Source organism: Cariama cristata, unplaced genomic scaffold, assembly GCF_000690535.1.
Source record: "Cariama cristata isolate BGI_N322 unplaced genomic scaffold, ASM69053v1 scaffold6443, whole genome shotgun sequence".
Lineage (NCBI taxonomy): Eukaryota > Metazoa > Chordata > Aves > Cariamiformes > Cariamidae > Cariama > Cariama cristata.
In genome coordinates this window covers 25,583-41,057 of record NW_009610043.1, presented here as the reverse complement: position 1 = coordinate 41,057, position 15,475 = coordinate 25,583, and the positions used below count along the sequence as shown (strand labels likewise).

Genomic DNA, 15,475 nt, shown 5'->3' with positions numbered 1-15,475 from the left:
AATGACAGAGTTACTTTATTAGAGAAGCCACTAACGCATGTACTGCACTCACTGTCATATCTGTCCTTAAGGTAGCTGGGGGTATTAATTTTTAAGAATTTTTCAATTTAATATTTTTGAGCTGTAATAAGAATTGATGTTTTCTTAAATAATATTCTTTGTGTTCAGGAAAGAGTCCATGAAAGTTTGCCAATATTACCATGTTAATTTTGCTTCCCTGACTTTCATATCCAGTATTCTCCCCTTTCACTCTGATATCTCCAAGGCTGTTATTCCAGCTTCATATGTCAGCATTAACCAGAAAGATTCAATTAGATTGTGTATGAGGTAAAGCAGAATATAGATTATTCTTCTATAACCATATATGACCATTACTGATAACATAGTATGGACTCTACTGGAATCCAAGGCAGACAGGATTTGGAATATCTTTAAGGCTAAAACATACTTGCAAAAATTAGGAACCATATTTAAATTGTTAAATTTTGAAGTAATAGCCATTTTGGTTATCGTTAATCAAAATTATTGATCAGGTGGTGATTTTCTAAAATCTTCACTGGGTAATTTTTGATGTGAGTTCATCTTGATTCTTTCTTACTGTTTTTATACTGCTAGAGTAAGAATTGCCTGTAAGAAGGCCTTGTTAAAAATATATAAATGTTTACTAATGTTAGGAGTTGTATGATTTTCATGGGAATCACTGTTTTGACTAAGCCCAGCCACACTAATAACCTTGTCACCTCAGCGGAGAAAATTACTTCTGTGTAAGAAAGAGGATTCTTAACAAATATCTGTGTTATAGTACTTGTAAAATGAATTGATTCCCTGCATCTGAATGTGCAGCTGTTCTATGCAGGCATGTCCTCCTGAAGTAGGTGGGATAGTCTTGTGGTAGAAATGGTCCTCCAGAGAAAGCAATATGCATGTCAACTACTGTCCCTTCGTGAAGGCAACTGCATGAAGGAAATGGGATCCCATTAAAAATGGATGGTCTTCGGGATTTTTTACCTCTCTGTTTTCTTTTTGTTTACAATTTACTAGACTGGCTGTCAAAATGATGCTGGTAAAACCTCAGTAAGTAGCACAATGCTGCTGGATCACTTGCTGCACCTGTGCTTGAAAATAAATAACATTTAAAAGTTGATAATGCTCACATTGCAACACTGCAGAAAACGGCTGTGTGCATAAATCTTTTCCATGGATAATTTCCTAGATCACAGCAGTAGTAGGAACATGGTGTTCTAAATGCAAAACCAAAAGATCCAGTAGACCGTGCACAAATTGGAGGGATTATGATATTCACAAGTGTTGACTTACATTTATCCATGGGATAAAAATCCAGACTCAACAGTGATATCTCAGTGCACATGGGAAGTTTGGTTCCCAGGCCGATCTCTATTGATTGACTTTCCTTAAGAAAATTTCAAACTTTGCAGCTGGTGTTTCTGTCTAATCATCTTTCTCCCTGTGAGCTAATTGCATTTATGGGAGAATTAAAATTTTAGCACAGTTTATGAAACCATGGACTTGTATATGGCCTCTTTCAAATAGAAGATTTTGGACGCATTGAAGTCATGCTGGCAAGATGAGGGAGACTTTCAGTCTTGGTGATTAAGTGAGTTTTAGTATGAGCTTTCCCTCACTTGGCCTTTAATGGAAAAATGGTTGGTTTGGTATCTTCCTTACCTATGTAGCACAGTTGTGGTTCATCTGTGCTGAACAGTAGCTTAGTCCTTGTTTGGTTTGCAGGTCCTGATGCTCAATTTGCTCACATTGTCTGCATGTTAATTGTGAAAGCAGAGGAAGGACTATTGATTGCCTTTGAAACAAAACCTAAGTGCAATTAGTTGTAATTAAAAGCAAAATTTTCCTCAGTTACTCCTTGTAGGCTATATGAACAAGATTGCACCTGGGGGGATTTGACTTTCTCCATCTTGGAGGGTCCTTGAAGACCTTTTGAGCTGACCTTGCATCCTCAGTTCCTCTGTATGTCATACCATGCTTCAGGACATACAGCACGCAGCCTTGGCCTCGTGCTGTTTAAAGTAACCAGGCTGTAATGTAACCCTGACATTATTTCAGGCTCTGAACTGGGAAAATGAGAAGAAAGTACTAATTACAGCTCATGGCCCCTGCGTGCCATGTGGTGTCCTGGAGAGACTCAGGCCAAATGCTATATGGGGTAGAACATATAGCATAGTCGCTTGTGGAGGGGCTGGCTTATGGCAGCTGCATCCCCCTTGGGGTTGTGGTCAGGGCTTGAGCCGCGGGGTGGGCTGTTTCAGAGTGTCAACCTAACTGGGGCTTTTTGTAACTGCAGAGGTATAGTTCTCTCAACATACCTTGTACTGCTGTTAGATAACAGATAGTTCCAGTAATTAAAATAATAAAAAAATATTTTTCAAAAAGTTTGAGTTATAGAATGTTACTATTGTTTAAAATGAGATAACTTTAAAGAAGAGACAGTCAAGAGACAGATACTGCAAGAGCACGGTGCTCGAGTACTCTCTATAATGCGATATGATTAGCCTTGGATAACAATGCATGTTTATTCTTATAAAAGCAAAAATGATTGCATCTCTACTGCTTTCTTTTGATAGCTTATTATATGGTGAACTGCCTGAGAATATAATTGATAGCTCTTTCAAGAGCAAGCTAACTGCGCTGGATGTCTGACTTGCTGCATGCATCAGCCTGAAAAACATAACAATGAAAGTGGAAGGTTATCAGTGGGAAAGAATGGGGAATGAAGGCAGATAATTTTACAGAGTTTTACTGAGAGAAGAATAATGCACAGGAAGGAGATTGAAAATGCAAGAGGATCAGAGGACAGAGTTTTGACCGGAAAAAAAATTAAAAAGATTGATACGAAGGTTGCCCTGAAGAAAACCCACTAGATTCTAAGGAAATAGATGGTGGGCTGCATGTAGACTGTCAAGAGAAAAAAGAATGGTTGTTGAGCAGAGGGCAAATTGAAAGGGCATAGCACAATGAGTGACTTTGGGAGAAGGAAACTAAACATAATGCAGCAGTAGAAGAATACTTTGTATGTCAGAGTGCAGGCAGGAGGAAGAGGAGGGATATTTCCATATAACGAGCATCTAGCCTGCAGCAGTCTGCTAAGGGGGTTCTTGCTTAGCAGTTCATTTTTCACACCAACAGCTAAAATTATATTCCCAAGATCCCTAAATTTGGACCTGTAAGAGAGGAAGGTGCTTCCATGAGAGAGGAGCTTGTGGGTTTCTGCTGCTTTTCCTGCTTTCACATTTGTCACCAGTGCTGCAATCTTCTCAGCTGTTTTCATGTGATCCCTTCAGGTTTTTGGACTATACAGCAATGGAGCTGAAACTACTGATTTATGGTACCATACTTCAGAGCTGTTGAAGTAGTTATACTTAGTTTTCTTCGGGTTTTTCTCGCTCTTTTCAGACTCCACATAGTCCTATGATAAATCCTTGTGAGATATGCAGAGAAACTACAGTGTTAGTGCTGTTTGAAATAAAATTATATAATCTTTTTAATTGCAGGTTCCATTGCAGCTTATAGAAAGTGTTGAGTGCCGTGATATATTTCAACTTCATTTGACTTGCAAAGACTGCAAGGTTATAAGGTATGAATAGGCTGAATGTTGAATGGGGGGTAACTTTGCTTTCCACATGCTGTGGACAGGTGTGACATTTTAAGGAAAAGTTTATTCTTACTTAGTGGACTTGCTTTCCCTCAAAAGATTTTCTTTTGTCTGACTCTGCATATGATAGCTGGATGTTTTTATAAAGAGGACAGGAGCAAAATGGTCTCCATTTTTGCTTCCTATGATACAGTATAGCAGCAAACCTTGGTTTGAGCCAAAGTGTTTGTGCTTGATTTTATTTTGAAATAAACTTTGATCTCATTGCATTTTCCCTGCCTTACAATCAATTATAATGTATTGCTTCAGTTAGTTGTAAGATGCAGAACTAGATAAAACCACTGAAACACACACTTCTTGGAAGACTGTTTAATCAAGATTTGGGGTTTGGAGGGTTAAGGTATGAGCTTATGTAGTTCTACGTGAAGTCTTCAGTCTGGATAGCATCAGCCACCCTGCGTTTTTAACAGCTGTGAGGGTACAGTTACTGTCCTTAAGATAGTATCCTATTGGCAAAGGAAGTGAGGGAATAAGGTACAGCCAGGTCTGTAACCCAGTAAAGTAGGTAGCAGCATGTAGAAGGGAGTGTTTATTTATGTCTGTCCTTCAGCAGTCTTCAGAGTCTGCCCCAGGAGTCTCTGAGCTACGGAGCCTGAGCTACAGCTATTTCCTCCTTTTCTGCTGCAAAAATGAATTTTGATCTATAAACTTTAATTAACAAGAAAGGAACATTTCATTTTGATTAAATGTTTGCTGGCAGTACCTTTTGTGTAATGAAATGAGCGCCAGTCATATCTGAGCACTCAGAATGTTTAACAGGCCAGCTGCTTCCTGAAATGCTGTATTTTGATGAGGACTGATTTTACTTTACAAGTAATATTTAGTTTAATTTGAATTAAATATTTAACTTCCTCTTAACTTGTAGCTCTTGACATTTAAAAAAGTCACCTTTCCTCTCTACATTAATTTGTTTTTTCTCCTCAATTGTAGAATGAATGCAAATTATTTGTATTTATGCCCTTCCTTGTGAATTTCCCTTAAAAATTGCATCTCTGAGAATCAGTACTTGGTGACGCTGGCCGTTGGAAGATTGTGAAGTATGGGGCTGAGATACCAGGTTTAGAACATGTTCATGTCCTTTTTCATGATCAAAGTAGTTTGTGTTTTGAATAATAGGGCTCAAGTGAAGATAGTACTTGTTATTTGCAAGACTAACTCTAAAAGATTTTAGAAAGAATATGGGGCCTTCAGGGTAGAGATGCATCTTGTCTGACTATGGATATTTAATAGAGAATTACCCAGTCTAAGCTAGTAGTCTCAGCTTGCCTTATAGTCAGTGATGGGAAATGAACACCTCCAGGCTGCAGTTCCTCACAGCTATTTAGGCACATTTTGTGAGTCGGACATGTCTTTTTCCTTCCACTTACTGACTTTTAGATATTTGCAGGTAGAGGTATTAAATTCTGCCCTTAGAGAATACAGATGCTATCATTAACCATGAGTGCAGTAGAACATGGACTGAGCTGAATGTAAATATTTGGTGAATATTTTATAACTGTAAAATCTTGAAGAAACCTGTACAGAGCAAAATAAATCACTGATTTTATTTCCACCCTTTTATTCTAAAGGGTCCAGGAATCCTCTTTGAAAAGACAAGCTAATGTAATTTTAATATACTGCTTTGAAGATTAGTTTCTCCTATGCAGGGAATATTCTTGCTAGTTGTTGTTGTTAGTCTAACATTAGGCAAAGCTCAATTTCAAAAACATTCTTTGTGCTTCCCACCAAGGCCACAAAGAGAATCTTAGCGTATGAGACAGGGGAATAATGTAAGATTTCAGACACTGAAGTTTGTCCTCATTATTCTCAAATTAAATATATTAATCAAATGGATTCTCCTATGTCTGAAAAATGTGTTTTTTATTATGATGCATAGATTATAATGTATGTGATGGTTTTGTGAGTTTCCATCTGAGACCACCAGTCAGCAAGTTGCTGTAACACATTCCTGTCTGATTGTGTGAAAACTGCAGACTGAGCTCAGTGATATTGTCCTTGGTTTTATAGTAAACCTATGTATAACTATCTCCCTCATTCATGGCTAGTAGGGCATACCACTGGTTTATTCACAGTCACAGAACATTGCTTTCCTGCTTGCAGCTTATTTTTACTTAAGTGTGTATTTCTTTACTAATATCCAAAGGGTTTTTGCTATCCATTAGAAGGTATATAGAAGCAGAACTGAGTTATCAATAAGATGTTTGTTCTCACTTTTTGCTTCCACAGATGTTTTCATAGTCACCTGTCAGATCTTAGTCTGGCATCTTTTACCAAAAATTAATAGACAGATGTTTGTTTCTGGGACAGGTGTCAGTTTTCTACTTTTGAGCAGTGTCAAGATTGGCTTAAGCGACTGAACAATGCCATCCGCCCTCCTTCGAAGATAGAAGACCTTTTCTCATTTGCCTATCATGCTTGGTGTATGGAGGTATATGCTAGTGAAAAGGAACAGCATGGGGATTTGTGTCGGCCAGGTATGTGGAAACACTTTGAGGATCATCACAAATGCATTGACTAGTAACTGCCTGTTTGCTGAAATCCAGAACTTTCAAAAGAACTTATAAAACAAATTCAGTTTGTGCTGCTCTAAGCTGAACCTGGAAAATTCCAGTACGGAATTTTTTTTTTTGTATGTGCTGGTGAATATACTGTATGTGGTAATTATATAGCTATGGTATACCTTCACTTACAGTGCGGTGTCCTTTAATGTCTCGCGTGTCTGCTGCCCAGTCTGAGTTTTGTTCTGTCTGAACAAAGGAGAGGTTGGCTGCCACCATAGCTACTTTGGGATCAATAGGCAAAGCAGTACCTGAATATCCTGAGGAAATTACTGTGATGGATTTGATTCAATCAGTCATGTATAATACTAATAACATTTTGTTCACCATGGTAGCAACTTTAAATCTAAAACATTTTGTATTGATTGTGCCCACATCTGTTGTAATTGCCTGGAACAGTGGTCTTCAACATGGATGTTGAAGAGCAGGAGGTGAAGAAGGAAGTCCCTGAGCTGCTCCTGAGGTTCATTCACAGCTGCAAGACAGCGACCTATTCTAGTGAAATATCGTCATTGCTGGAAAGTTTTAGAAGCCCACAAGTAAATAAAAGCCAAAAATGGGGATTGCTGGTGGTTATAGCACTTGTTTTGAATATAAGGAAATCTGAGCTCCAGGCTCTCTCCAATCTGAGGGTCTGTGTACTCACAATTCACATATCTGAGAAGTGTCCCAATTATCAGGTTGAGGAATGTTCGTGTGATTCTGTCCTTATTAGTGAAGCCGGTCTGGGGCTGAGCAAAGACTGTAATCTCTTTGGTACCCGAGGAAGAGCAGTCAACAGCACACAAGTGGGAGGAGGTACTCTGTGGTTCTGGTTCCTGTTCCTGCACTTTACATACTTTATGTTAGCAGTTACTGAAAAAAGGTAAAGTCTTCAGAGCAGAATTTTGAACTCAGGTCCTTTCCCTCCTGAGTAAATTCAGGAACTGGAAGATAGCAGACATGTAGATGCCTTGCTAAGTCTCCTTGTAGTCCTTTTCTCTTCCTCACAGAAACGGACAGGCTTCAACCTAGCACTAGGTTAGGATAAGAAGCAGCATTTACCTTTTTATGAACTTTTAGCAATCAGATTTTTTTCTTGTAGGTATGCCTATGAAATAATTTTCTTTCATATAGTAACGTTTTCTTCCCTGTAGCTTGCTTATTTGTGGTGGTAGATATTCTCCTTCTAAGAGATGAATTATAGTTGAAATAAATCTATGGGAATGTAATTGAAGCAATTAATCCCAAGACACTGGAATTTATTTTTTTACATCCAAGGAGCCCAATATTTGGTAGATATGGACAAAAATACTGAATTGCGTCAATCTATCTAAGTACCAACTTCTGGGGAAAAATGTAAGTTGTTACCAATGTATTTAATGATAGATATGAACTGTGGCTCACAAGATCAGCTTTTATAGTCAGATGGCACAAGTCCACAAAATGTGTAGCTTGCTTTTTCTCCGATTTTGAGAGTTGATTGGGATACTTCAAAAATATTGTCCATGTTTGCTCAAAACGCCTCTTAAAATACCAGCATTTCAGGAGGAACAGACGAAATGTTGAGGGTAGGATTTCATTTCTCAGGAAAATGTATGATTTCATGACATGCACAGTAGCTGAAAAAGTAAGAGGGAGAAGTCAAACAGAATATTTCATTTTCATGTAGTTTTATGTGTTTTTCTTAAAACCCACTAGCGACATGCAGCATCGAAGATTGGGGATATTTCCAGTATTCTCATTTGCTAACCAGAAAAATCCTTAAGGATATATCACAAGATTTAATGACTGTTCCTCAAAGCAGCTGATAATGGAGGCCATCCTCAGTGCTGCTGTTCCAATAAGTGGGGGTTGTTTTGTTGGTGTTTTTTGTTTAAGTGACTGCTAAGGGAGAACATGACCGGTTGTTGTCTGGCTGTATTGTCCCAGTTTCACCCCTGCACTTGACAGAGGATCAAAGCACTCCTCACAGAGCTGCCATCTCTATGGAGCCATCCAGCTTTTATAAAACAGGGACTCAGGCAGCTGATCAGTTTGAGTAGGTGGCTAGAAGATAATAAACTCAAGCTCGTGCAGAGTTCACGTGAGAAGTGGGAAACTGTTGGCAAGCTCCAGTCTAATTGGTCTGGCAATAGGGAAGGTAGAGCAGGACTACAGTGCGTGTGATACTGCGACTAGCCTTCTGCAGAAAATGCACCACAGAGGAGGCAGAACTACTACTTTGTTACGGTACCGTTGTACCAGTGACGTGATGTAAAGGGAATAAGGGACCTGATGAAGGTCAGTCAGGTCCATAGATTTTACCACCATGTGCCTTGAAGAGTGAATATTCTCCATTTGCACACAGTGTCATTCTCACATTTTACCTTTCAAAAAGCATAAGAAAAATGATCTCATTATGCAGATCTCTTGGACGTTGTCCATATTGTAAAGCATGCCTAGATTTGCAAAGTAGCATTTTCAGTGTATGATCTGACCTGTAGGAATGAATAACATTATAGCTTTTCTTTCACAATTAATTAAGTACTGTAGTTAGGCTGCTATCTTTATTCTTAATTTAACCTATTTCTCTATATTTGTCTCTAATTGTTCTCTAACATCGCATGAATTGTTTCAGACGTACATTTACATCTTTGAGATAAATATGCATCTACATACATCTCAGGTGTTGAAAGTCTTTAAGGATTTTCTGAAATATGTAATGGAAAGATGTAATACTTAAAGCATTAATTTTTCAACAGATTCCCCCCCCCGCCCTTGGGTGATACTCTGCCTCATGATTTAATGAGACAGTAATTTAGAGAGACAAGCAATGGACAGACTTTCAGAATCACTTTATCTAGTGTTGCTCACATGCTCATTAAATTTACCACATTTCTTATCTCTGTTAACCTGGAAATTTGTTATGTTGTTTTCTTCTGCATTTTGATTGAGTACCTTCTAATTCTCTAGACTTTCTATCAGAATAATTACTCTTTTTGCCATTGTATATTTTTCAATTGTATTTTCATACTTTAAAAAAAAGTATACGAAATAAACGGAGCTCATTCCAGTTCCTTTAATAGATTAATCCAGGAATTTGTGAGGATCTTGTGACTGATATTTGTGTCAAACAATCATTTATGAGTTTTGTCTTCCTATCTCCACATGACTCATGGGGAAATAATGTCCAGTTTTACAGATGGAAAACTGAGGTGCAGGTTAAATTATAGGGCTCGCCTACAGTCATACAGGAAACCTGTGGCCGAAATTGCATACTAAGTAGAGATTGCCCAAGTTCCAGCACAGGTTCCATATATTACCCCTTCATGTATCAGTCAGACCAGAACTTCACACTACGAAATTTTTCTGAACTTCAGAAAAGAAAAACTACTAGTGTTCTCCTGCTAAGACTGCTCATGGATCTAAATTGCTTTTGCTGATCTGCTTGGTTCCAGTCTGCAGCGTTATTGTTTCTTATATGAATTTACTGAAGCTGGTCATTTCAGAGAAAGAAGTCCTTGATGGACTTTGACGTTTCTGGAGAGTTGACCAGGGAGAGCCATCACTACAAGCTGTGATTCTCCTGATACGGATTTTCAAAACTGGGGTGTGAAATCTAGATGGTGGTTTTGGACTGTTCCTTTCTCTTTTCAGTTTTTAATAAATGTGAGTGCAGTGGTGTTTTTCTTTAAGTGTTTTGAAACGCAGGAATCTTTCTCTTGATTTCACATTTATTTTCTCTCTCTGCTTTTGATACCCAGGAGAACATGTAACTTCAAGGTTTAAAAATGAAGTGGAGAGGATGGGTTTTGATATGAACAACGCCTGGAGGATTTCCAACATCAATGAGAAGTACAAGTAAGTTATGTGGGCTGCTGATTCATAGCCAAATGGCATCCCAAAACACCAATTTGGTTGTAGCAGAGTAGTAGAACTTTTTCCAAGTTCTACAGTTCCTAATAAGGGACAATTAGAATTTTGATCTTTTGTTCTGTAGAAAAATGTGTTTTTAAAGTATTACTTAATATTTTTATTGTCTGCTACAGTTTTTGTAGGCTTAGAAATACCAGATTTTGATGTGTTTGCTGGAGGACTTCTTAGTGAATAAGCATTCTAATGGAAGAAAGGGAAGTCTTAAGTGAGCAAAGATTGAAATTTGATTGAACTTTTAAAAAACTTTTTAGTTGTGTCTTATTCTCGAACTTATGACAAAGACTTTTATTTTTAAAAAAAGGTTAATTTGGAAGACTTAAGCTTGTAGATCCTGAAAATAAGAGAAAACACTTTCTGTGGTCCCGAAAGCATGGACAAATGTCCTTTTCCCTAGCGGCTGGAGCAGAGAAAGGTGTTCCTTCATTCACAGCTGGTAGGACAGACTGTACTGGCTGATCCCTAATCCAATTCAGAGGAAAACCAGCAGTAACAGCTTGTGATGAAATGTGTTTTATTGCTCTGTCTTTGCAGGATAATGACTTGCAGCTGGTAGTTGGTGTCACTGCAAGAAGAATATCTGACTTGGTCTCTAAAAACTTAGGGAAGAAAAGATAGCTATCCGTTTCATATTTAATACTAAAGAAAAAGGAAAACAACTTTTGTGTTGTTCTGCTTCCATATGACATATAACTACTCCTTTCCTTCTTGTGGCCAGCACTTGAGAAAAGAGCATTTTTTTCAGGATGATTGATACATTTTTCTGAATAGAATGGTCTTAGACACGTCTTCATGTCTGTCCTTGTGCAGTAAATGCATCTCTTTAGGGGGGTACACTGGGGATGAGGTAGTTTATGATTCAGCAATATATTACAGTCATTACTGACTGCTTGCACAGTTCTCATTGGCAGTCATGGCTTTATTAGTTAAATCGTGGAGTAGGAGGTGCAACTAGTAGAAGAAAGTTCCAGTTAGCCAGTCAAACATAAGCCAGTGCACTCAGGTTCCTGCCTTTAGTGAGGACTGATTAGCCAGTGTACTTTTTCCACATTTACATAAGTTTTCTGTGTTGAATCCAGTAGCCCAGGGTGGCTCTGCTGTGTTTAGTGACCCAGAAATCAAATGGCTAATTTTTTAACATGGAGAGATGTGGAATTTCTTTTCTGTGGTCGAGTTTATTTCAGCAGCTGGAGTTAAAAATGGCCTACATGCGAATTTCCTGAGAAGACACCAGCTTGAATCTGCTAATTCTGAAATGCATTCACGCACCCCGATGTTCACAGTGCTTTTGTATATGTGAAGGAGGAGTTTATTGACATACAATGAACCAGGAATTCAAAAAAATGGCAGTTTGCTGAGATGAACAGCTGTCAGGTTGCTTATACTGCTTATTTGTGTGTGTTGTTTGGGAAGTGTATATCCCTTACTTTCAACGCTTTCCACTGCTTTTGTCACAGGCTCTGTGGTAGTTACCCCCAGGAAATCATAGTTCCCGCCTGGATCACGGATAAAGAGCTAGAGAGCGTGGCAAGCTTTCGGTCCTGGAAGCGTATCCCTGCTGTTGTGTACAGGTGAGGCTCTTAAATGGGATGTTCTAGCAAAAAAAAGCTGAAAAAATTTGTAACTGGGAATCCTGGCTTGTAGTGAAAGATGTTCGGGCTCCTCTGAGCCCCAGATGTCCCTCACTGAGCCTGACAGACTTCAGCAAAAATGTTAGAGGTATTTTGAAGTAGTATTTTTATAATTTGCTCAAAGAAAACAGGGGTCTGGGTTGCATCTTGCTGTATTTTTGTATGTATAACATGATGTGGAGGGATGCTGCGTGAAGGCCCAGGCCCAGCTAGGACAGAGTTGGAGAACTAGACTGGGAAGAGGCAATCAAACCTGGCACAGTCCCCTCTGCACTGCCTGGTGGGGTGGTACCCAAACTGATCCACACTGGGACTCAGTCTGCGGTGAGGTCCTGCGGTTCCACTCCAGAAGGATCCCTGAAGTGGGGTAGAGAACAGGACCTCAAAACAAAACACAAACCACCATGAGGGTTTAGATATCAAACAAGGATGACAGGGGACCCCTTGCATGCGAAAACATTCAGACCTGCACTTGACTGACAGTGAAGTATGACCTGTTAGGCCTGATAGCTTGTGGTCTTTGTCTCTACATTTGCTACCTATATATGTATTGGTTTATACCTATTCAAAACTCCAAGAAGGTGTGAGGCAACAGCATGTATTGGCCCTTGTCAAACCATAAATGAGGTAAGGCAGAGTTACTACACGTTCACCCTGAGTAGGAATAATGGCTTGTATCTTTTAATTCCAAACACATATTGTAGGATCACTCAGCATTTGCATCTCCAGCAAGTCATTCCTAGGGCAGTCACCTCAGTTAAGATTGATTTTAGTTTTTTTAATATGAAAATGAAAAAAATGTAGGATGAAGACATCAACATAATTGAAGAAATGATAAATGGCATCTATGGCTAGGTACTCCTTTGGTTTTTCTCTAATTCTCATCTGACTAATACTCAGACTGCAGTATAAAGAAGGACAAATACCAAAATTATTTAAGGGAGATATAAAACTCAAATGACAAAAGAACGTACATGTTAGCTCTGTCTGTGTATTTTAGATAGTTTTAAGCAGATAGTCTCTTCCTTAGATGGAGTCCAGCAATTCTTCATCATAAAATTGTTTTCCTGAGATACTGTTTTTTTGACAGCTTCTTTAGTGAGAAATATATTTCAGCATCTTCCCCCCCCGCCAAATATTCTGGAACCTGTCATTTAATACCTTGGCCACTTTCCTGGTGTAGTTATCCTCCCATAAATGTTTAAAATCTCTTTTAAAAAATCAGATGACAAAGGGATTAAAAAGATAATGAATACTGGTGATTCCATTAAGTCTGTCTAGCCACCCATTCCTTCTAAACAGACAAAGGAAAAGCTGTGCTCTGAATGGCAAGCTAAATTTAGAGAGCAATAAAGTTGACAAATTCATACAGCCTGGGTTGGAGGAGCGCGTGTACAAGAGTTAAGAGTAGGGCACAAATCATTATTTGCCTAGCTTAAGAGTTCTTGTTCTATGAAAGGAGAACAGATTAGCTTGTAGCAGCAGACCATTATCTTCCAATCCTCCCATCTTTTCTCCTTTTTCTTCAAAATAATCAAGGGGTTAGCCTAGTGTCTTTCTGAATGTTAAGGAATTGCTCCATCCTCTGTTCTGTACTGCGAGGGGGGAAAAATGCTTTCGAGCATATGCTAATTTTTTAAGACTTAAGGTATTTTATTGTTATGGTAGTACATGTAAGTATGTATGTTATATATATGTATAAAAGAAAATAGTGGAATTTATATATGGTTTTATGTTCAACTTTGAACACTGTGTTTCAGGCCACTTTGTGCCTTTTGTGCAGTTGTCACTTAGTTGGGGAACACCTCCCCTGCAAGCACACTTGACACACAGAAGCATCCCTCCTTCTTTTATCACTGTACAGGAGGAGGAAATCACTTTTGTTGCATTCCAGGGTACGGCTTGCATTCTGGGGGATTTATGGGAGGGTGATGTAAATGCTCAAAAAAACCTCATAGACTGAAATTGTTTAATCCCTGGCATTCAGTTTTCTACAGTTCTGATGAGACTGTGTATGTTAAATTACCACATAGTTTTTAATTTGTAATCTTAAAATCAGTGGGAGAAAAGTTTTTTTTCTCTTTTTTGATTTCTTTTTTTCCTTATCTTGACATTTAGCAATAGATTTTTCAAGACGTCCAGTTTATCATACTGCCCTCTAATAGAACCAGTGTCAGCTAGTGGTTGATGATCCGTATGATTGGAAATCCGTGTATAGTTTTCTCTCTATATATGTTGCCATAAAAATAGCTTTTTCTTACTTTTAGAGGAGTAAGGGGTAAAAGCTTATTCAGTATTTTTTGTCTGTTGAAGATGATTTTGGGACTATTCGTTTCATTACTGATCACATTTTTTAAAATCTGCTCTTTTTGCTTTACCTCAGGGGAAAAAAGTAATAATGATTTTTTTTAAAATTCATCCAGTAACTGTTCTCCGATACTGAAGATTGGGACAGAGAGAGACCAGAGACACTTGGCAACAAAAAACTCATTGTTCTTCTAAAGCTTTCAAGAGCTATGACACTATGCACAGGCTGAAAAGCTGAGTGGGCTCAATTCAGAGGCAAGCTTCAAAAATACTCAGTTGAGACTGGACTGTCAGGAGCATTCTTCTATTTTGATGATCAGATTTCTAGAAAAATCTAGAAAAGGGGCTTTATGGTGATTTACTATTTAGTTTCTGTGGGGAGGCTGCATGTTACTTTGTCTCTAGAGGGTTAGGAAATTTGCAGTGGAGGATTTGCTTTAATTTTTTTAGTCTGGTTTTGGTTACTGAGATCTGAGTGACACCAGTTATCCCCAGCTCTGTCTCTAGGGACCTTGGAATCACACTTAAACTATTTGCTGTTTTTTGTTCCCATGGCCAGTCCAGTTGGAATGAGTTTGATTCCTCAGACCTCCAACATTACTGTAAATAGAATTGTTTGCTGGTACATCTGAACACTGCATATTTGTGCAGGCCTAGGAGTGTTAGGGCTTCACAGCTATCAAGTAACTCAACTTTTGACCTAATGATTCTTTATTATTTTGGAATAAATGGGAGGCAAGAACCTGGAGATGAAAATATAACTGTTTATGAACCTGTGAAAATGATTCTGCAGGCAGGTAGTAATGAAATCTGGGAGAACATATGGAAAAATAAATGAGCTTACCTGAGTGTTCAAGATAGATTTTGTATATGTATAATGATTTTTTTATTTTCTTTTGTTGTTTATGCAAGCGTAGTGGGGAACTAGGTGGCCTTTCAGTAATTGGCATGTTTTTTTTCTGAAGTAATTTGATCAGTAGAGCTGTTTCTGAAAGGCTGTTCATTTCAGCAGAAATACATTTTCCTTTGCGTGCCGTTGGCTGGCACCTGGCTGAAGTGCCGTGGCATTCAGATGGCTTTCCTTTGGCTCAGTTAATGCAATGTGTCAGTTGCTTCCCCTCAGTGAAGGGGTTTTATATGAAACAGTTACAAAAGAGCTATGAAAAATACTTAAAATACCTTATCACAACCTATTTTATAATTCTCAGTTTTTGCAACAGGGAGCCTTCACGCAATGCGAGTGTTCCTTTTGAGTGAGCAGGACGAGGCAGGTGCTGGCGCTGTGCCCCGCGGTGACACGCAGAGGTGGTGCAGCCCAGCACCCCATGGCGCCTTGGCAGCTCTGACAGCAAATTAAAAACCTGCTTGTCACACCTCCGTAAACATTTATGAGAGTG

General features: G+C 38.6%; 1 protein-coding gene across 1 annotated transcript in view; it reads left to right on the top strand.

Annotated features, from left to right (window-relative positions):
- The window catches only part of MTMR3 (myotubularin related protein 3), a 76,793-nt gene that overhangs the window by 40,135 nt on the left and 21,183 nt on the right, over positions 1–15,475 (top strand). Inside the window, exons 7-10 of the mRNA XM_009697742.1 lie at positions 3,528–3,610; positions 5,996–6,162; positions 9,972–10,068; positions 11,598–11,711. Of these exons, the coding sequence (XP_009696044.1) occupies positions 3,528–3,610; positions 5,996–6,162; positions 9,972–10,068; positions 11,598–11,711 (461 nt within the window). The remainder of the gene's footprint in view (positions 1–3,527; positions 3,611–5,995; positions 6,163–9,971; positions 10,069–11,597; positions 11,712–15,475) is intronic.